At 46.1% G+C, this 22125-nt stretch overlaps 1 protein-coding gene across 1 annotated transcript in view; it reads left to right on the top strand.

Annotated features, from left to right (window-relative positions):
• Positions 1-22125, top strand: part of KCNH1 (potassium voltage-gated channel subfamily H member 1) — a 1297290-nt gene that overhangs the window by 466679 nt on the left and 808486 nt on the right. Inside the window, 1 exon segment of the mRNA XM_078649724.1 lies at positions 5668-5677. Within this exon segment, the coding sequence (XP_078505850.1) occupies positions 5668-5677 (10 nt within the window).

Genomic DNA, 22125 nt, shown 5'->3' with positions numbered 1-22125 from the left:
GAACATATAGAGCGGGGGTAGGGGAGGTGGGGGAATGGCTCCATGCTGATAATCAGGGACTTCTAGCGGCGAACCTTGTGATCTATTGATGGACACTGATTGGGTTGACCTGTGACAATCTCTCACATGTGTTTATGTTAAATGTTATAGATTCATGCTATATTGACTGTATGCGAACTGTGCACGTATTGCAACCCTGCTATATGAAAATTTGACAAATGCTGCCTGCCCCCGGGTTGTTGGCTAAATAGCGGTGTACGGATTCAGAACACTAATAAAGGTTTTTGAAAAATCAAAAAAAAATAAATAAATAAGGAAGACCTCTCATCACTCTCTCAAGAAAGAGTAATCGAGAGGTAGATGGAGTTTATTTCAACATGCGGTTTTCTTTCAATTCCTTACAATGGCCCACTGTTCAACTGTTGAGAATTTAGAAACTTTCTCGGAAAAGCACCCCTCTTTGGCCACAAGCAAATGGCATTGTCGAACGCTTTATGAGCACACTTAAAAATACCTTGTCAGCGTGCTACATTGGAGAAGCTTGATCTGATTTCAGCTCTCCATGCTGCTCTTCGAGCTTACCGGTCGACTCCTGATGTTCGGGAGAGCCATGACAACCAATTTACCACAATGGACCAAAAGAAGATCCACAACAGATAGTGAACTTTTTCAAACAGGCTTGTGCCGTAAGCAAAAGATGAAAGTATATGCCGATAAGCATTGATGTGCCAAGAACACTACTTTCAATGAAGGAGATCGAGTATTGGTATAAAAACAGAGAAATACCAACTCTGATACTCCCTTTAATGCTCAACCTTTCAAAGTTGTGACTAGTAGAGGACACATGGTGGCTGCTCACTATCCTGGAAAGTCTGTCACGCAAGTTTCTCCACACTTCAGGCATCTGACTCATCATTTACCAGTTCCTGATGTCAGAGATGAGACTGATCTGATTGAGACTTTAGAGAGCCCGCTGACTACATCTGTCCCTACATCACCACTGCTAGTCATGAACGCTTTTCTTCTCTCCACCCAGCCTCAGAGGACACGATCTGGGCATTTGGTCAGAGCCCAACAAAGACTTATAGAGGAGTTGTAATGTACATATATGTATATCTGTAAAATTCTTTATTTTTTATTTAACAAGGGAGAGATGTAGTGTCTTGTGAGTTAGCGATGACGCAACCCTTTGGGTTCCTGATGGGCTCCGTAGAACGGTGACATCAGTGTTCAGATATGGTGAATAGAGTTCAGATTTAGAATGTTGAGTTTGCAGTGACAGAATAGACGTGTAATACCAAGCTCCGCGTGTGGTGTATTCATTTACGAGTATCAACGCTGGACAGGACGCTATAGTGTGGAACATAATCCATACCTTGTTAAAGAGAAATACAAACGTATCTCACACACCAAATGCAGTGCTCTTGACTTCACCCTTGATGCAAATAATTTTTCATTACATCTCACATTACACTTAACAGTATGAAAACTGTGAAAGACACTGTTGTAGTATTAGTTAGTAGTTTGAATTTGTTAGAAATTGGGTTTCTCGAGGAACAGTGGAGCTGTGATGCGAGGCCCTGTGTTGTTGAGGTACCATTGTGGAGAGGAGAGTCCAGCATCGAGGATCTGTAACGCAGCTGAAGAGTTGCAAGGCTGCAATGCGAGAACCTGCGTTGTCATAGAGGCTACCATGGACAAGAGATTTGTGATGCAAGAGCATTTGTCGGTGAAGCTCCGCACAGAGGTGGTTCCGATGAAGGCTGCGAGGTTAGTACGGATTCCTTGCACTGAGAGAACCTTCGCAGCCGAGGTGATGCATCGGTTCTGCTTAGGATTGTGCCACACAGCAGAGGTAATGCATCAGATCTGCTGTATCCACAGAAGGGTGGCAGAGCACCTTCCAGCCCTCTACAAAGGGTCCAGGGCTGGTGTGGCACCACTTTGCAGATAGGACTCACAGCTGGCAGATTCCTGGTCCTGGTTTCAAGGTTGTTGGAGACTTCTGCCCTGACGCTCTAGTCAGGAGGCCAGCCAACTAACCATTGGAGTCACTCTGGGGACCTGGGTTCAACAGATTCAGGTTCAGTCCTTCTCACCCATGCAAGAGAGCAGCAGGTCAGCACAGCAGGGCATCAGTGCTTCAGAGTAGGAGTGCAGCAGAGTGGCAGTCTTTTCAACTGCACAGAATTCCTTCTTCCAGCACAGTATCCGCAGGTCCAGAAGTACACTGAAGAGTTGGTGTCTGGGATTCAATATTTATATAAATAGGCCTTCCTTTGAACTAGGGGAAACTTCTAGGAGTTTCACTTTGAAGACCACAGATATCCTGCCTTCCTTGGCTCCAGACTAACTACAGTGGGTATTCAGCCCTTTATGTGGAGGCAGAGCACAGCTTATTCAAGTGTAAGTAGGGTTGTGCCCAGCTTTACCTTCCCATCCTGCCAGTGATGGCCCATACTGGCACACCTAGGCTTTCTATTGTGTTTGGCTGTCTAGGAGGAATACACAAAGCCTAACTGTCAGCTACACCTAGTCATGTGACCAAGAGACAGGCTGCAGGCACTGAATGGCTAAGGTAAAGAAATGCCAACTTTCTAAAAGTTACATTTACAAAAGTGTATTTCCGATTCCGACTTCACTATGAGAGAGAATTTTTTATTACAATTCCAAAGACACCAAATATGAACTGCTTGCCTGCTTCCATGTAATAAGGTAACTCCAAAGTTATCCTTTGGGAGAGTCAGGCCGTAGAGTATTGAAAAACAAATTTGAGTTTATCACGACCAGGATTTGTAAAACTAAATAGTACATGCCCAACTTTTTATAGACTCTGCATCCTGCCCCCTTGGCTGTCTGGAGTCTACCCTAGGGGCGACTTGTATGCATTAAAAAGGAAGGTTTGGGCCTAGTAAACTGTTTATTTTGCCAGGTCGATATTGCTGTTTAAAAGCTGAACACCCACAGGCTGCAATGGCAGACCTGAGACATGGTGCTGCTTGAGTGGGTGGTACAATCAGGGCTTTAGGCCTACTATTAGCATTTAATTTACCGGCCCTGGGCACACATAGTGCCACTTTACTAGGGATGTGCACATACATTTAATACGTCAATTGGGTATAAGCGAATCCTATCATGTTTTAGGGAGACAGCACAAGCACTTTAGCATGGGTTAGAAGCGGTAAAGAGCTCAAAGTTCTAAAGCCAGCAAAAACAAAATCAGCAAAATAGGAGAGTTGAAGGCTAAAATTTTGGGGAAAACCACACCAAGGATGCCAGGTCTAACGGAATATAATATTTTTTATGTTGTGGTTGGTATTTAATTACATTCTTCTTTTAGGTGATGTTGCACATTGGTTTAACTTCTGTCAGATCATAATCATTACATTTGGTATGCAAGTTTTTGTTTGCATGGTTGTTGTCCAACTTATGGATTGCGGCCTACGCACCCCGTGTAAAGTCCATCATAGGTCTATGAATCAGCAAGGGTTTGTGAACCACATAGCTGAATCTGTGAACCTTTGAAGAACAAGGGTCCAGTACCACTTGCCATGTTTTATGCACTCCTAGTGGGGGTTATGAACCCTCATGGATTTGTTGGCCCTGCCAGGGGATTAGTGCATGCTCCAAGTCCAATGGTGGCTGCAACATTTTTCCCAAGTTGTGGCTAGACAATCAGATAGCTTTTGATCCACAAAGCTGCATGTGGGTTTAGTGGATCTCAAAATTGACAACTGGAGAAAAAGTTTCTTGTCCAATGAATTTTGTGTATTCTTTCAATTTTGGGTGCAGAGGCCATTTGTGTATTAACTGTCAAGATACTACTTTGGTTTAAGCCCACCATTTTATTTTTAAAGTTCTGCTATCATGCCAAATTTGGTGTTATTCCTGTCAGTAGAGAAATCTATGGGTATTAAAATTGAGAATGTCACTTTTTAAGCCCCCTGCCTCCGTATTTTTGCTTCCCTGCTTGATGGGTATGGAAAAACATTGTCATGCTGAATCAAATATTCTTTCAGGCTTCGAGTGCCACATAAATTATGCAGAAAGGGAAGTAGGGAACTCTGGGTAGTTCCTACGTTTAGGTGGAGAACAGGTACTTTCTATAGAGCACCCTGGAACATCACCAACACTCTGAATCTGCTCACCTTAAATTAAACGTCTGTTTTGGAGAAACAAGCCTCATCAGCCAGGCTAGCTTGAATCGAGTGGCAAAGTGAGCAAGGGACCCACGTCTGGGCATACACTCCAAATTAGGGCAAACAAATGGACGGATGGCTGAGACATTTCGGACACTCACACCCAATCACAGATCTGGGTTGAATCCATCATCGTTCTTTAGCTTACTTCGCCACCCCAGTTCAGACCCAGCCATATGCAAATCAGTCTTGGGACTATTCCTCATAGGAACCGTCCAGCCCGAACTGCCAAGCCAGGTCTTCCCTGGACCGGAAACAAGCATCCTGGGACAGGTTTCTGGGTAACACCCCTCATCAGCCAGGCTAGCTTGAATCCAGTGGCAAAGTGAGCAAAGGACCCACATCTGGGCATCCCCTGCCAACTAAGGGCACGATTAGTTGTCAGGGGATGCCCAGACGTGGGACCCACATCTGGGTATACCCTGCCAACATAGGACAAAAAAGTATATCAAAAGCCATACTTGAACACAAATATATGTAGACACAGAAAACATACCTACATGCATAACATTCATACATATATATGCATGTGTTCACATATATTATAGTGATTACGGTGATGTCCCTATGAAGTAAAGAACCATATATGTACATATCCATAATGCTTTCTCTGTAGATACTTATCTATAAATGTGTAAAAGGGTGTAAACATGTATGCATATTGTACACACAGACATATACGTTACCCATTGGTGATCCCCACTGTGTAGTTGTAGTTAGGACCACGTTTTCTTAGGAAATTGATTTTTTGGTTTGCTAATAACTTTGGTGCCGTTTAAGAAATTTTGTTTAAATGTTCGAAAAAAAAGTCTTGTCCACCTCTGCTCATTTTTGTAAAGTTTTGGGGTGATCTATGAAGGGGGTGGTAAAAAAATGGGGCATTTTCCCCATGCAATTTGTCATAGAAAAATTGAACAGTGATTCAGAAAAAAATTCTGAAAGGAATTAAACCAAATTTGGGAAAAAACTTAGGGGCAGATATACAAACCCCTTGCGCCACTTTTGCGCCACTTTTCCCATGTTAACGGTGACACAAAAGTGGCGCAAGGGGCTTGTAAATCTGCCCCTAGATCTTTACCTGGAAAGTGAGCTTTATGTCATTTAGTGTAAATCCATTTAGTAGTTGAAACTATGGTTCAAAGTTTATGTATAATTCACGCTGCAATACCAATGCGAATCCACTACAGACAAACGTAGTGCTGTGGGCTCAAATTACGCGATCTGATTTGCTGGTCGCAGCCTGAAGAAAATGTTGAGGCTGCCCTCCTAGGGCGCGGGGTCTTTGTCCTCCACAAGGCAAGTTAAAAAAAAAGCCTGATGATTGGCTACAATGCAAGCCCACCCTTCTAATTGCACTGCTTGTGTGTCTGCAGGGCCTGACATGCAATTGCCAGATTAGTGACCCAGGGAGTGGTTCAGGATCAGTTGTGGCGGAGGAAAGTCAGAGGGGAGAGCAGAGAAACATCAGAGAAGCACAGGTCACTGAAATAAAACACAATTTTCTGCATTGCTGTGGCAGATTGTAGTGTGGGATGTGTGTTTGTGCACACATGCATGAATTCACCAAAGTGAACCCATTACATTGCACGATTTGAAAACGTAAGCAATTTTTTTTCCAGAAAATACACCAGTCATTTTCTTTTGTAGAAGCCAAAGTCTGGACAATCCAACATCTAACTTTGGTAGCTCTCAAAACTCATTATGAATGCATATGTATAGAGTGCGGACCTATCCAATCGGTAGGTGTGTCGAGTGGAGAAACCATCATAAGATACAAACTATGCTTGAGAAACATTAAAAAAGGTTGTGATGACTGTTACATGTTGCAGATTTCAAAGCTGCATATACATAGTTCAGGAAGTTACAATAGATGATGACAGCTGCACTTTATAGCTTGGGTTAATAACATTAGTTACAAGTAGGACATCCATGTGGGTAAGGGCTTAGAAGCAGTTCTGAAAGAGGCACAGTCACTTAAGTTGGAGCAGAACTACCTGAAGAAGCCTATATTTGAGGTCCTTTTTGAGTTGTGGGCAAGAAGGGAGTGTTTTGGGGTAAGGATGGCTCATGCTGAAGTCAGGGTTATGTACTTAGAGGGCCTGATCCTTGTTGTTTTGATTTGGCACCCTCGTTCCTTTAAGCAGACCCTGTCGGATGTCCACTCTTGTCTTGAGATTCTATTACATGCTACAGAAGTGGTTGAAAATAGTTGATCGCCGAGGTAATCTGGCATTTTGGAATCTGATTGAATACTTTTCAATTTTAACCAAGCACAGAAGGGGGGCAGTGAAGGGGTGGGTGATGTGTTCATAATTCTTTTAGCTTCTGACATTCCAGTCGCTGCTGATTTATCAGCTAAACTTTTTTGTGCGCACATTGATGATCAAGTCAGGAGGAAGGGTGTTCATTTTGACTACAGATCTCTGGGTCTGCCTTAAGTTTGAATGCATCTGATAGTGAGTAGAATTTCAGTACTATGTTAAAAGCTGTGCATGTCCACAGTGTCTAATTTGTAGTAGAATGAGTGCCCAGAGCTATCCTCAGAAACATGCAGCTGGTGCTTTTAAGGGTTGGCACGCCCATTCTAAGGCTGCGTAGTCTTGAACTGACCTCCTGGCTCTATCCAGACACTCACTGTGCCTTAATCTCACTCTAGCAGTTTCCTCCCTCGGCGACGTTGTTTCCATCTTTCTCTTCTTACTTCTTTTCGCTTTGTGTGGTTTTTTTTTCTTTCTCTTGTTCTCGGTCAATGTCTAATAAGGAAAAATTAGTGCTGGTCCAAAACATTTGTCCCGTTGGGCTACACAGGCAGTCTACTATCAAAAGTGTGGGGGAGGAAAAGGAATAACTGTGTTCGTCCTCCTCAAATGTACAATTTTAGCAAAACAAAGAACCCAGTAAAATAGGAAAGAATAGCGATGGACATACCCTCCACAATGAGAGAAAAACTATGTTTTTTTTAAAGATCACTCACCCACCAGGGTTGCCCCTCGGTGGCATGCTTCATCATTGGGGTCCTTCCTGATCCGCTGTGGATCGAGGCGTGCTTCAACCAGACGAGATACGCGTGAGCACTTTTTTGGTGTTCATCATAGACAAAGACCAAAAAAGTGCTCCTGCATATCTCGTCTGGTTGAAGCACGCCTTGATCCGGAGCGGATCGGGAAGGACCTGAATGATGAAGCATGCCACCAAGGGGCAACCCTGGTGGGTGAGGGATCTTTAAGAAAAGCAGAGTATTTCTATCATTGTGGAGGGTACACAGGCAGCCACCAGCTCAAATGTGTTGTTATTAATATGTAGTTCCGCGTTGGCTCATTTGCACCTATTTTCACAGCAAAACTTTGCAGTTGCGACTAAAAGACAAGAGTGTTTCTGCTCTGCTTGATGTTTGGAGGGCTGCTTGGCATCATGGAGATGAAATTTACCTTCTCAGTGGCTTATCGAGTAAGTCAGATTCCCTCTGAGTCATGTGTTACTTTCCACCAGTCAGTTTTCTTCTTTGGGGGTTCCTTAGGTGTAGAAAACCAGAGACATGCATAGTAGTTCAGTTTTTACAGGCGGATGGGCAGGATCCCAGGCCGAGGCTCCCTGTTAGCTCATCCTGAACAGCGCCCCCGAGACATACATTTCTAGCACAGTAAGAAGTTAATTGTATTACATTTTCTGCTCCCCCCAGGTAATTCAGAAGCGGACAAGCCAATTTTACTCCTCTGGAAATTCTTCTGCTGAAATCAAAGCTGGATTTATTTCGGAAATGATAGTGGTACATTTTGCCCTCAGGAGTATCTCCCGTGACATTTCTCACACGTTTTTTCTTAAACTCATGAACTGCACGTGCTCAGAAGCTTATTGAACCTAAGGGAGGCAATGGGAATAGAGTGCCGTGTGTTGTGCAATTGATCATAGCTCCGCGGAGTTGATCAATGGACTGATGACATGAAACAGCTGATGTGTTAGATTAAAGGTAATGGAAATTTGGTAATTATGGATCCAACCCTGACAATCAAAGTTTTCACTGGAGTAGGTGGCATGTTTAAAGGGAATAGAAAAACTATAACGTTATTGTGCCTTATCCACATGTAAAGACATAAACAAAGGGGCCTATTCGCAAAAACATTTATGAGTGCCGGAAGTAGTGTTACAGGAGGACTCTCTTATGTATTCTTACATCGCTGTATGAATCAGGCAGAAACACCCAACACCCTACTATTAAAAGTGCAGAGAGGGCACACTCCTTTCTCTTTGTACTAATTGTATATGACTATGACTCGACGGCTCAGGGGCAGCTCCTCCGTCATAGCAGAGGAGCGTCACCCCACTGAAATGCCCCCAGCGATGGAAAAATAAAATGGTAATGAAGTTAATTTATTACCCTTTTTTTTCATCACCCCATCTTGAACGGAGTGTCAGGACGGGGGCGGGGCTGCTGATGAATGGCAGCAGCAGGGAGGAGGGTAGGATGCATGTTGCACTGGTTTAAAGTGCGCATGTCTCTTTGGCCGGACGTCTTGCGATGGCCAGCCACACATGCGCACTTTAAACCTCTTTAACCCAGCTGTCTCAAGAGGCCTAGGTTAGAGAAAGCAAAAGCGTCCAGTGTTCTTGTGAGCACTGATTGGGGCCACCAATCCTGACACTGCTCTGACACTGTGAGAGCAGCTCCAGGATTGGTTAAGAGAGCTGGGGCCCTGGAGTTACGTGGGAAGAAGACTGCAGCGAGGACAACACAGCAGCAACCATGATAACTACATTTAAAGTGTATTTACTTTATTGTTTTGATTTTATGAAAACCTACCAACCATTTGTCCGCCCTTCCACTCAGAGACTCGAAGTTGAAAACATTTCATGCTTTGCCATCTTCTTCTACTTGCAGGCAGTGGGCCGGATTCTCAAAGCTTTTTAAATACATGCGTAGAGTTTGCACATGCAAACAACCTTTTGATAAGTGCAAAACCACTTAGCTATAGTCTCAGAGGTGGCTTTGCATTGGGATTTACTTCCATTCATATTTTCATGTGAGTACATCTGTTCCCTCGTGCTGGAATGCCCTATGTGTGAGTGCACACCTACGGTATTAAGCAACTGTGGGGATTTACAAGCTTCTCTCCAACCCACTCACATCCTACAAAAGGTCAGACATTTACTCCTGACACTGACAGGAATAATTCCATTTGCAGGGTTGAGATGGATTGGTACCCTCTCCAAACTATTGGCGTTGCAGTAAAATGTTTTTTTCTAAAACTTAAAATATCACCCTGTGTAGAAAAAAATGTGCATTGCCATGACAGGGTTTCACATGAAGAACGATGCAGATGTATATTTCCTCATGTGAAAAAAGCAGCGGCCAGTGCAGATAAGCACGGTGAGGCAATGGGGCAGGGGATGGGGATGTCGGCAGACAACAGAATAGGGCAAATTAAATAAATAAATAACTCTGATTACATCGTCTGTCGAAATCCCCCCCGCAGCGCCCCGCCCCACTGCCCTACATCGCTTACCTGCACCAGCCGCTGCTGTGTGAAAAAGAAGTTGACAAAGGTTTTCAAGCAAAGCGCCTAAAAAAGCTGTGGCTGTCACTATTTTCCAGGTGTAAACTTTAAAACCTTGTGAATTTAGAATATGAGCATATGAACGGCTGCGTGAGTTCCTTCCTAAACCTTTGTGTGTACATTTGCTTTCTTTGAGTAGAGGGTTCAGGGATATACGTTTAGAGCTTCCAGTGTGCCTGCCCCTTGGCTGAGATACTAACCTTGTTGTTCATTATTTGAAAAAGAACACATCAGCTTCTTTTAACGAAACACTGATTTCTAATAGTTAATTTAACTGTGTTAAGCATTATATTTTCCTTGGGTATTTGGTAAAGAACTGTTGTAGTACACCATGTTATCTTTTATGTACCACATTTGGGACCTTTATCTAACTAGATTGTGTGTTGGGTAGAATAATAATGTGATTTTTAGGTTTCGCCTGCACAGCGCTTGCGCTGTGCTTGAAAAACCTATTGTATTCAATAGAATCTTAAAAGGGGCTAACGTCCTGCCCCCTTGCTTTTCATTGGTTCCTGTGCTTGTTACTTACTTTCCCTTCATTTCTATTGGCTGTAGCATAGTTTCTTGCATTTACCAATGCTTGTTCATCAAGGGCTTCTCTTATCAGTTTCCCATCAGTAGTACTGTTTCCTTCCGCTGTTGGGGCAATTTTTTTATTGCACACTTTTGCTTAACACTGTTTACATTTCCTAGCGGCATGCATTTATCTCGTATTTTATTTAAAAGTTTTTGGCACTCATTTCAAGCGTGCTTGTGAGCCCCCGCTGAGACTCAAAACCCAGCTCCACAGCTCTTGATTAAGCAGCTCTCTGGCCGCTGCCACATCCGCTACACTCATATGATACTTGTTTCTACTTGTTATGTTAACGCAGTCTTAACAGGACTGCATGCTGCATCAACTCCACATAAGAAAGGTTTCGCTTCCAATGTTATTTTTATTACCAGGCACCAGACCAAAGTAAGAGCAGCGATTAAGGGGCTTTAAGTGGACATTAGTTATGTATAGTAGGGGGTTTCATGTAGTTTTTTGATGAAACCTGCAACGTGCCTTTAAATAACATCGAATTGCTTTGTAGCACATTAGAACTTTAGCTTGTTCTTCTTTGGTGTTTCACTAGGGGGTTCTTTTAAAGCTGCGATCCGTGCAGGTAACAGCGGTGAGGCGGTGGGCCGGTGGGCCGGTGAGCCGGTGAGCCGGTGGGCCGGGGGGGGGGGGGGAAGAGGGGATTCCGACGGACGAGGACGAGGGAAAATTAATTATTTATTTAATTTTTCCTCTGCTTCATACCTCGAAACCCCCCAACCCCACCCAGCCTCACTGCCCCACCGCTGTTACCTGCACGGACTGCGGCTGTTCTTTAATGACAACTGCAGTATGTTACTTTTATAAGCATATATTTTTCACAAGACCCCTTCATTAGTCACTGTGCAGTGACTTGTTAACAAGAGAGGGTATGGTCTAACGGTTAGGGCGGCTTACTTTGAAGCTGGGGAACCAGGTTCGAGTGTGGCTGGAGGCTCAAACATCCTGTGTTTCTCAGCAAATCGCTTGTGTTTCTCAGCAAATCGCTTAATCACTGCGTGCCTCACAAAATAAATGTGCTTGTGTGTAACACAACTGGTGCTCGTGTAAAGCGCTCTGATACTTTCGGGTCGAGTTATTGCTATATAAAACTGCAAAAAAAACTGTATGCAGTTTTGAACCATAAATTGAAAACACCTCTGCAAAACAAAAGCGATGGTTACTGATCTCTAGATGCTTTCATCCTCCTTGACTCTTTTTGCTAGTCTCTCTTTGATGTCCGTGGCACCTCTAGTTACTCTATCCTCCTCCCACTCTATTCTAGCTTCACCTGTGCCTTCTTTTTATGCTTTCCAGACCTTTCTTGACACCTTGCCGCAGGGTGTTTTGTCAATTATATGAATTAAATGCACACCAAACGTCTTGCAGAGGGATATGCATCGGAGCGCTCCTGTGTTGCAACACAATGGGTTTAATCCATCATTATTTTACTCACCATGCCATTCCAGTTTGGACGCAGCCATATGCAAATCAGCCTAGACCCTGTTCCCCAATGGAACTGTCCAGCCTGAACTGCCAGGCCAGGTCCTCCCTGGACCTGAAAACAAGCATCCTGGGACCACTTTCGGGGCATCACCCCTCATCAGCCAGGCTATCTTACAACCGATGGCGTATTGAGCACAGGACCCATGTCTGGGCATACCCTTCCCACTTAGAGTGAAAATGCAATACAATAAGATGATGGACGGAATGCTGAGAATTGTCAAACATTCACCCCCAGTCACAGTTCTGGATTTAATCCATCATTATTTTGGTCACCACACCATTCCAGTTTGGACCCTGCTGTATAAAAATCAACCTTGACCCTGTTCCCCATGGGAACAGTCCAGTCCGAACTTCCAGGGTAGGTCATCCCTGGACCGGAAAATAAGCCTCCTGGGACCAGTTTCGGGGCATCACCCCTCATCAGCTAGAGCTAAAGAAAGATGATTTATTCAACCCAGATCTGTGACTTGGAGTGAGTGTCTGAAAAGTTTCAGCGCTTTGTACATCATCTTCTTGTGCTTTCTGTGTTTGCCCTAATTTGACAGGGTATGCCCAGCCTTGGGTCCCTTGCTCACTTTGCCACTGGATTCAAGCTAGCCTGGCTGATGAAGGGTGTTACACCACAACCGGTCCCAGCATGCTTATTTCTAGTCCAGGGAAGACCTGTCTTGGCAGTTCGGTCTGGACTGTTCACATCGGGCACAGGGTCAAGACTGATTTGCATATAGCTGGGTCTGAACTGGGGTGGCGAAGTGAATTAAAGAACGATGAAGGATTCAATCCAGATCTGTGACTGGGGATGGTTGTCTGAAAAGTTTCAGCGCTCCATCCATCATCTTCCTGTGTTTGCAGTGCTCCTGCGTTGTCCGTTGTTGTGACATAAAGCTCTCATCAGCTTTCTAATGCATGGCTACACTTTATTGGCGATTTTGTGACATAGGAAACAGATATGAGTCATGGCATCCACTCAACATTCTGTGAATATGGGCAAAGGTCAATGCTTGTTTTCTCCTTGGCATGCCCACCACGCGATGCTCACTCATAAACTTTTGCATATGATATCATGCTTGCCCACCAAGCAGGCACACATGGATGCGCCTCCCGTCAAGGATTAGATTATGTATTGCACCACTTGTTGAGGCGTGGCTTGGCCAGCAACGGAGTCGGACGTGTTGCAGTAGAGCTCAGTCATCGGCTCCCTTCTCTGGCTGCATTGCTCCGTAAACACCTGAACTGTGGGGGTCGCTGCCAGCTGGGATTGCTCCAGGGGTGGCTCCGTTACCCCGATGAAGTAGCGGAAGGAAAGGTACCGCGTAATCTGGGTGCGGTCCTTCCCACCTGTGCATCCGCCGAGAGTGGCATCACGACACCAGGCGAAGCGAGGTACGTGAGTTCGGGGATTGGCCCCGCCCACCAGGCCCCGACAGACGCAGAGGCCCCGTTTCGCCGCATAAACTGCCTGTCGCCGCAGGTGGCCCAAGTCCGGACCTGTCAGGTTAGTGGAGCGATGAAGGAAAAACGCCACTCGACTCTGAGGCAGACCTCGCTGCTTGTGTGGCCGCCAGACAGGGGGCCGCAGCACTGACTGTAGCGCTCCACGCGAGGCCGGGGATTGATTCCGCCCCCAAGGCCCGACCCGGAGGGAAGACGTCAACTTGGCACAGAGACCGCTACCTGTTGCGGGGGTTTCGAGATCGCCAGTGAGACCCCGGGGCAGAGACGAGAGGCGAGGATGATCGTGTTTAGGGGCTGACTCATCTCTTAATATGGCCACTGCACAGAGAGGGCTGAGGCGCTGGGCACCAAGATTCGCGTGAGGCCGATGACTACCCCGCCCCTAGAACTGGATAGCTGCACTGGAGTCACTCATCACGGCCGCATTGCCCCTGCTATAACCAGGTGACCGTAACTTCGTGGACCGATGGGGCGGCAGCCTACGACCCACCTGCAGTAGTACACGGGTCCTGTGATGCCGCAGTTCGAGTAATCCCCCAGATACTGGCTGAAAAGTGGTAGCCGGGCCTACTGGGGTAGACTGTGGGACAATACTTGCTGAGAGGAGAAGGTCATGTTAGATCACCCAAAGTAGTCCAAAGAAAGCACTGCTGGCGATACCCTGTTGTTATATATCCTGATCTGGTGCAGTCTGCCACACCACACACTTCTCCTTTCAAGATCTTCCTGGCTGGGACGTTGCGGATCTACGGCTGGCCACACATCGGCGTTTGCCACACCTGTTATGCCCTGCCTCTCACGACTGCAACACAGAGTTAGGAGGTAGCAGGATCGATCTGGCTGCTCCCACGCCAAGGAGACTGCAGTGCAGCCACGGACAGTACTGGTGAGATGCATCTGCACTGTCTGGTCCGGTCTGGTCTGGTCCCTGTCTGTCTTAGGCCTCGATTAACATAGACGGTGGGTGCGGATCTCGGAGGCTGCTCCAGAGGCACCTAGGAAGTGCTACGTCCAGCTTAGCATTCGCTATCCGTTACCCCATGTCACAAGGAGACCGAACAAAGGTTGGCACCGGAGGTGCGGCAGCCCCTCACCCACAGACTCGGGCGCAGGCAGATAAGATGGTGGAGACATCAGACCCCAGGGCGCATAAGCTCGACGTGGTGGTGGCGGCAGTTGAGAAGCTTGGAGACATGATGAATCAGATCTGCACCTCCCTAGAAGGTAAAATAGCTTGATCTTACGCTGCTGCATGCAGACCATCGGAAACTCACAGATCTCACTGCAGCCACTGAAGGGGAAATTGCAGAGGTCTCACGGCAAGTGTCTATGGCTGAAAAGAACATTTGTGATCTATTGAATCGAGTGAAATTCCTGGAAGACTGAGCGGAGGATGCTGAAGGCAGGGCCTGCCACAATAATGTGCGCCTTGTGGGCCTTCGGGAGAGAGTGGAAGGAAGAAATGCAGTGACTTACGCAGAAGATTGGATCCGATAACTGCTGCCAGGAGAGGCCCTATCCCCACACTTTGTTGTCGAGAGAGCACACACGGTACTTGCCAAGCCCCCACCCAAGAGCTCAAACCTGAGACCACTTTTAATCCGATTATTGAACTATTGAGACAGAGATGCCATTCTCCAAGGAACTAGAAAACTGCAGGATATACAAGTAGACAACCATAAAGTCATGATTTTCCCGGACTACACTTTCCAAGTCCAGAGACAGCTGCATTCTTATATTGCGGTGAAGAGGCGCCTGCGACAGTATGATCTCAAGTACTCTTTGCGGTGTCCTGCAAAACTGAGGGTCATTGCAAATGGTAAGACCCATTTTTTCACCACCCCGGAGAGTGCAGAGGAATGGCTGGAAGCTTATGGTTCGTCACAAACGGGACGGAAAGAGCTGATGCCGGAGGCTTCTCTACGACGATGCCAAAGAAGACGAAGAAAATCGCAGTCCCCGACCTCTCAGGCCTCTGGCAGAACATCAGAGTTGATACTGAGCGGTCAACTTGAAGCGGTACAAGCTGTGGTGAACATCAGCGGATCACCGGAAGAAGAATCCAATTTAGACTCTGATCGACAAGGGCCGCCCAGTGTCGATGATCTCTCAGACAACTTTCCTGTTTCCCAAGGCTCTTGTGTGTTGCCACATGTTACCCCGCAGACTTCTGATAACATTGCCTGAGTATGTGTATATCAACTGTTTATCTCTCCTCTCCTTCATTGACCAAGAGATACACGGTTTCATCGGACACCCAAGTATAAAAGACTCTGTATGCTGTTTCTGAGCTGTAATATTTGTGCTTGGTAGTCGAGATGATGTAGCTTTTACACAGCAGGTATCGGTACGGTTGACATGCTGTCCCTGTTGGCCTCTTATTATATGGGAATATTGCATATAACAAACAGGCAGTGGCCCTGTTTTACAAGTGTCTAGCCAGCGACAGGTTTAGCCGCTAATGACAGACCCCTCCTTTTCTTTAGCTAGCTCCTGTGTTGCTGTGCACAATAGTCTCCCCAGACGTTAGTTGTGTGCTATTGTATTACACGTTTGAGCGATTGCTTGTTGCAGAATTGCTCTCATGGTATTTTCTATTGTGAGTTGTTTTTATGTTTATTATGCCATCATTTTTCAACTACGGTATGATTTCTGTAAAGTCGGTTTGCGCAGAAAAATACACTCTGGAACAGCCTCTACATGCCCACGCAAGCCTCTCCCACCCCTTGGTCGGATGGGACCGTTTGCACCCCTGTATGCGAAAAAGAATTCCTAGGCAATCATAGATGGAGACAAAAATACATGTGCGGAGGGTATAGCAAAAATCCAAAACAAAAGAATGTTCTACAACATATATAGTGTATTTATTGTTCATTAATAAAAATTCCTAGTAAATTAAAAACCATTAGAGATTCATATAGCAACACATCTGTATCACAGTCAATTTTACAATAAAAATACAGTATTACAATACATTAAGGTTATAATTAATAAAAAACTTTCATTAGTATGATAATAAAATAACATTCAAATAGTGTAGTAATTTGATTTATACCCTCCACACATGTAGTTTTGTATCCATCTATGATTGCCTAGGAATTGTTTTTCGCATACATTTGCTTTTCCCTGTCCTAGGAATTGAACCATTTCAGTTCAGGGGGCCTTTGTTTATCTCCTATACCGTTTGCACCCCTGACACTTACTGGTTATGGCGCCCATCAAGATAGGAACCTGGAATGTGCGAGGTATCCATAGTCCGGCATGCCGCTACCTCATATATTCCTATTTAAAATGTCATCACATACAAATAGCACTCCTTCAGGAGACACATTTGCCTCAAGTAGAAGTCACACCCCTCCATAGACGTTGGAGGGGGCAACTGTATGCGACGGACTACTCCGTGTATGTATGAGGAGTTCTAGTGTGGGTGAGGCTGGGCTCCGTTTTGGGTGGTGGACACAATGGTGGATGGGAAGGGCAGATATGTTATAGTTAAGGGTCTACTGGATGGAAAGCCGGTAGTATTAAAATCACTTTATGCACCCAGCACAGAGCAGGCAGCCTTTTTAGATCAGATATTACAAAAACTATCCACATGGCACAATACATCTATGATCATGTGCGGTGATTATAACTGTGTACTGGATGTCTCCCTAGACCAGTCTTTTCCTCCATTGACGCCACACACTCAGCTGCGAAAGCATTGGCACATTGGGCTGAGCAATGGCGCTTCTCTGATGTGTGGCGATACAGGAACCCGTTAGATAGGGTATATTCCTACTATTCAGTCGCATATACGCAGTGAGATATTCATGGTGCGTTTGTAACGCACTATCAAGGTCTGTATGAATCACGCGCACGAGCTACGCCCCTAGAGCTACAGATATACCTGGAGGGCCTAGATCTCCCGAGGCCTACACGCACCCAAAGTGAAGAACTAAACGCCCCTCTTCAATCACAGGAAGTTCGGGACAGTATTTTCTCGCTGTCTAATGGGAAGTCGCTGGGACCAGATGGTCTACCAACTGAATTTTACAAGGCATACACTCACATCTTAGTGCCACAGTTACTAAAAGTGTACGAAACCGCACTCGATGACTCAACTCTTACCACCACACAGAACAAGACCCTGCTGGTATCCCTCCTTAAACCTGATGAAAACCCCAATCTCCTGGGCTTTTTTTTATCGCCCGCTGGCACTCCTTAACACAGACTATGAAATCTTTGTATCGCTATTGGCTAGGCGTCTTTCACCCTCAGTGAAAACGCTGGTACACCCTAGCCAGAATGGTTTTGTTCCTGCCCGGTGCACATCTCTTAATATCCGTAGGTTCTTTGGAGTACAACAATACGCACTACATAGTTGGCCCCGATCGGGCTGCTTGGTTCTGGACTTGGAAAAGGCCTTCAACTCTTTGGAATGGCCTTATCTGGCAGCAGTTTTGGGCAAGTATGAACTGGGAGAGCACTATTTAAATATGATTCACCTATTGTACCAACGTCCCGCTGTTCGGGTTTGCACCAGTAGGTTAATCTCGGACCCCTTTAGAGTGAGACTAGGGACGCATCAGGGCTGCCGCTTGTCCCCGTTGTTGTTTTCTCTAGCTATGGAGCCCTTAGCGATGCTACTCCGGAGCGATAGGGAGGCGTGGGGTATACGGCTGGGAGATGGGCTACATGCCATTTCCCTATATGCGGATGATTTGCTGTTATACCTCCGGGATGTCACTGTGATCCCGACGTCCATTGCGGACATACTTAGAACCTTTGAGGAGAAGTCAGGACTCCGGGTCAATTGGGCTAAATCGGGATCTATCCATTCAGTGCCGATACAACTGAGGAAGCTGTAGCTCTAAATGGCTCGCCCCTTACATGGTATTCCACCACCTTCAGATAGCTCTGTATCTTTATATACCGGATGCCTGACGACTTATTAGAGGGTAATCTGATGAGAGCAATCTCGGGTATACGAGCTCAAATGCAATTTTGGAAAACACTTCCACTGAATGTCATGAGCCACATCACCCTGCTGAAAAGGATCGTATTTCCCAAACTGCTATAATATTTCTCAAATCTCCCACTTTCTATCCTACCTAGGACTTTCCGAGAGTTGGAACGGTTATTTCTGGACTTAACATGGAATAATGGTAGGCCACAAGCTGCTTTGTGGAAGATGTATGCTCCTACTAGTCAGGGTGGGCTGGCCGTCCTCAATATGAAACTGTATAATTTAGCTGCTCAGCTCCAATAGGCGACAAAATGGCTAGACGGCAGGTGTCTGGAAGACACAGTGACTTGCACCAGCCCTGGACCCAATCTCAAATTTGTCATCTGTTCCACCCCGTTGCTAAACCTCCGTGACCACCACAATTACACTTGGGACTAGCACATAAATGTTACATGAGGAGTTTATATCTTACCCGCGCGACCCTTCCATATGCCCCGATTTTGCCATTGATGGGGACACCAAGGGGTAGACTGGGCACATCGGACACAGCCCTGGCAACCTGGCATGCTGCGGGGAAAGACACCTTGGGCGACCTATATACAGACGGTATATTACTGACTTTCGAGACATTGGCCGAAGAAGCTGAGTTGCCGGCAGGCCAGTTCCTTCTACATACCTCCCTTCTCAAGGCTTTGTCAGCCACCTGGGGAGATCTAACAACTGAGCCACCGACACATCTATTATTACAATATCTGCATGTAATGGGGGTGGGATCACATGTAGTGCATTGGCTAGTGGAGGCGCTTCTTGCGCATACATTGAAGCCAATGCAACAATTCCGAGTCAGGTGGGAGGCAGATAGAGGCCAGCCTTGGACCGATAAGGAATGGGACGCTATCTTAACGGGCTCTAGGTACATATCGAGGAACTCTAGGTTTAAACTTATACAAACATTCATTACACAGAGGGCGTACATCTCACATGGCAAGATAAATAGATATTTCCATATCGCCATCCTCTCCGCTTGCCCGCGCTGCCAGCAGCCAGATGCGGACTTGCTTCATATGCTGTGGCTTGGGCGTCCCTTCAACATTATTGGCAGGAGGTGGTCATGATCCTTTCCTTATGTACAGACACACCCCTGCCGTTGTGATGGGAAATATGCCTTCTAGGGCTTTATGCCAGACACATTAGCAACTCGCCGCTCAGCTGAGAGGAGCAGATACACTTTGGAGCACGTAGAACTGAAAACGTATACGCCCCTCAGTCGGTTGTGGGCGATTGCCCGTGTCCTGTCTGTCTTCAGGTATAGGGGTGCCCTCTACTGTTTTGTTATTGTATTTCGGTATGCGTACTGATTTAACTCCTGACTAGACGAGTCACTAGGTGGCAATGTACTGAAAATACACATTCATACCCAGTCATGTAGGAAAGACGCTATTTATATTCCACAGATGGCAGTTTTTTATATTATAATTTTCAATGTTGTTTGCACTTTATAGAAAATATGTCTTATTTGTATCGTTCAGTGGTTTTCTCTTTTATTTTGTCATTATGTGATTTTTTTCTTGCAGTAAAGTGATGATTATGTCCGAATTACAGTTTTTGTATGCTCGGACCACATATATATCGGATATTGTTATGTTGGTTCCAGTCGGACGTGTCATAAACATTATGTAAATGGATATGACTACAATTTATAAATCATGATGTAGTAACGCATGTGAGCAATGGCACACATGGATCTCAAAACACATATTCACATACCGTACAACAACTTGTAATTGAGAATAGTACACCAGTAATAATATCACGATTGTAATGAAGCAAGGACGCAGTGGTTAATTGATTTAAACGTTTAATTACTCCGGAGCGCCGGGGCTGGCTACCTCTGGCGGTGAGCGCCAGAGAAAACTAAATGCTCCGCCTACCACGTCCTGTGACGTGGTTCCTGTTCCGCTCATGGAACACTAGAGCGCTGCCACATCTCCCCCCTTTATGCACAATAAACAAAACTTTAAAAGTCTTACTTCCAGTCCATTTCATAGTCCTTGAATCTCTCCGGTACCTTGACTCTCCGCCCTGCTCGAGTTTCCACTCTCTCAATCTTTCTCTCACCTCCTGTAGTCTCTTGTTCCCTTCTTTCTCTCGCACCTTCTGTTTTCCCCTCCTTGGCCTTCTTCTCACTCTCTTCTATGCCTCTGTTCTTTCCTTCCGTTGTCTCTCTACTCACTCTTTCCTCCTCTGCTGTTGTTAGTCCTTCCGTTCCGTTCACATACTCCTCTTCCCTTTCTCCACTTACACTTCCTCCATCCTCTGCGACATTCTCCGTTCCTTCTTCCGCTTCGTCTTCCCATTTCAGTATCTTGCTGCATTTGGCCATTCTGTCCATGGACCAAATTTTTCCATCGCTCAGGAGAGCTGATCTGGCATAAGGCTCCACCACTTTGAGGGGAGGTGAAAACTTGCTCTCTCCTTTCTTCTTCATGATGGCTAGCTTCACCCTCACCCAATCACCTTTGTCCAGTTCTGTACTTTGAGTGTTCCTTCTTCTGTTGTAGTGTGCCGTGTAGACATCCTGGGCTCTCTCCAGATTTTTCCTTACCACCGCCGGTGACCATTTACTCTGGACAATCAGCTTCCTCCATGCTGCATTGTCTTTGGTGAATGCTTCTCTGCCTCTTAAGATCTTGAAGGGGCTGTAGCCTGTGCTACCCGGTGTGATTCGGTATGCCCAAATCATCTTCTCCAGCTCCACTTCCCAATTCTTGCCATCTTCAATGGCAGCCTGTATGGTGCCCATAATCACACGATTAAAGCGTTCCACCTGGCCGTTTCCCGCCGGGTGGTAGATCGGGGTGTGCTTCACTTCAATTCCGTTTCTGTTGGTGAAGGCCGTCCACTTTTCTGAAGTGAACTGGGGTCCATTGTCGCAGGTGATGATCCTCGGAATACCTTCGCTGATAAAGGTGGTACGCAAGAACTTTATCACTGCCTCAGTATCCACTCTCTCCAAGACTTGTAGCTCGGGCCACTTGGAATACCTATCAATGGCGACCACCACGTACTTTTGAGTGCCTTCCTTGTTCAAAACTGGTCCCATTATGTCCACTGACAACATCTCCCACGGGCCATCTGGAATCGGAAACCTTCCCAGCGGGGGTCTCAGCATGCTCTGGGCCTTGTCCGATTTTGCGCAAGACTCGCAAGAGCGCACATGTCTTTCTACCTGCGCGTCGATGGCTGGCCACCAGTATGTTTGTCTGGCCAAGGCTTTCGTTTTTGTGATGCCCTGGTGCCCTTCATGTAGTAAAGACATCAACCGTTCCAGAATGTTCCTGGGTGGAATCACCTTGTCCCCTCTGAGTAAGAACATTGGGTTTTCAGCCAAAGACAGTTCCTCTCGGACTTCCCAGTATCTCTTCAGTTCCTCCTTCAAGTGTCTCTTCTCGGGCCAGCCATGAACAACATATCCTTTTACGGCCTCCAAGTCTGTGTCTTCTCGGTATGCTTCCTCCCAGTCCTGGGCGCTTATTACCTCTTCAGTGTCCTGGATGGTGGCAACCACATATCCTTCCCACTCTTGTCCTTCTTCATTCTTTGCTTCGTCCATGGCAGCTGCCCTACTTAGGAAGTCGGCCACTTTGTTCTGTGGCCCTGGAATGTGCTCGACGTCATAGACAAAGTCCAATAGCCGTAGGGTCATCTTGGCAATCCTGGGCGTGGCATGGTCATGTCCACTTGATGTCAGGACACGAACTAAAGGCTTGTGATCGGTTTTTATGAGAAACTTGGCGCCCCACAAGTATTGCCTGAATTTTTCTACCGCCCAGACCACCGCCATCATCTCTTTCTCCACCACGCTGAACTTCTCCTCATTGGGCGATAACGAGCGGGAGGCGA

This window comes from Lissotriton helveticus, chromosome 6 (genome assembly GCF_964261635.1).
Source record: "Lissotriton helveticus chromosome 6, aLisHel1.1, whole genome shotgun sequence".
Lineage (NCBI taxonomy): Eukaryota > Metazoa > Chordata > Amphibia > Caudata > Salamandridae > Lissotriton > Lissotriton helveticus.
Note: the sequence above shows the minus strand (reverse complement) of the source record. Positions and strands in the feature narration are given on the sequence as shown.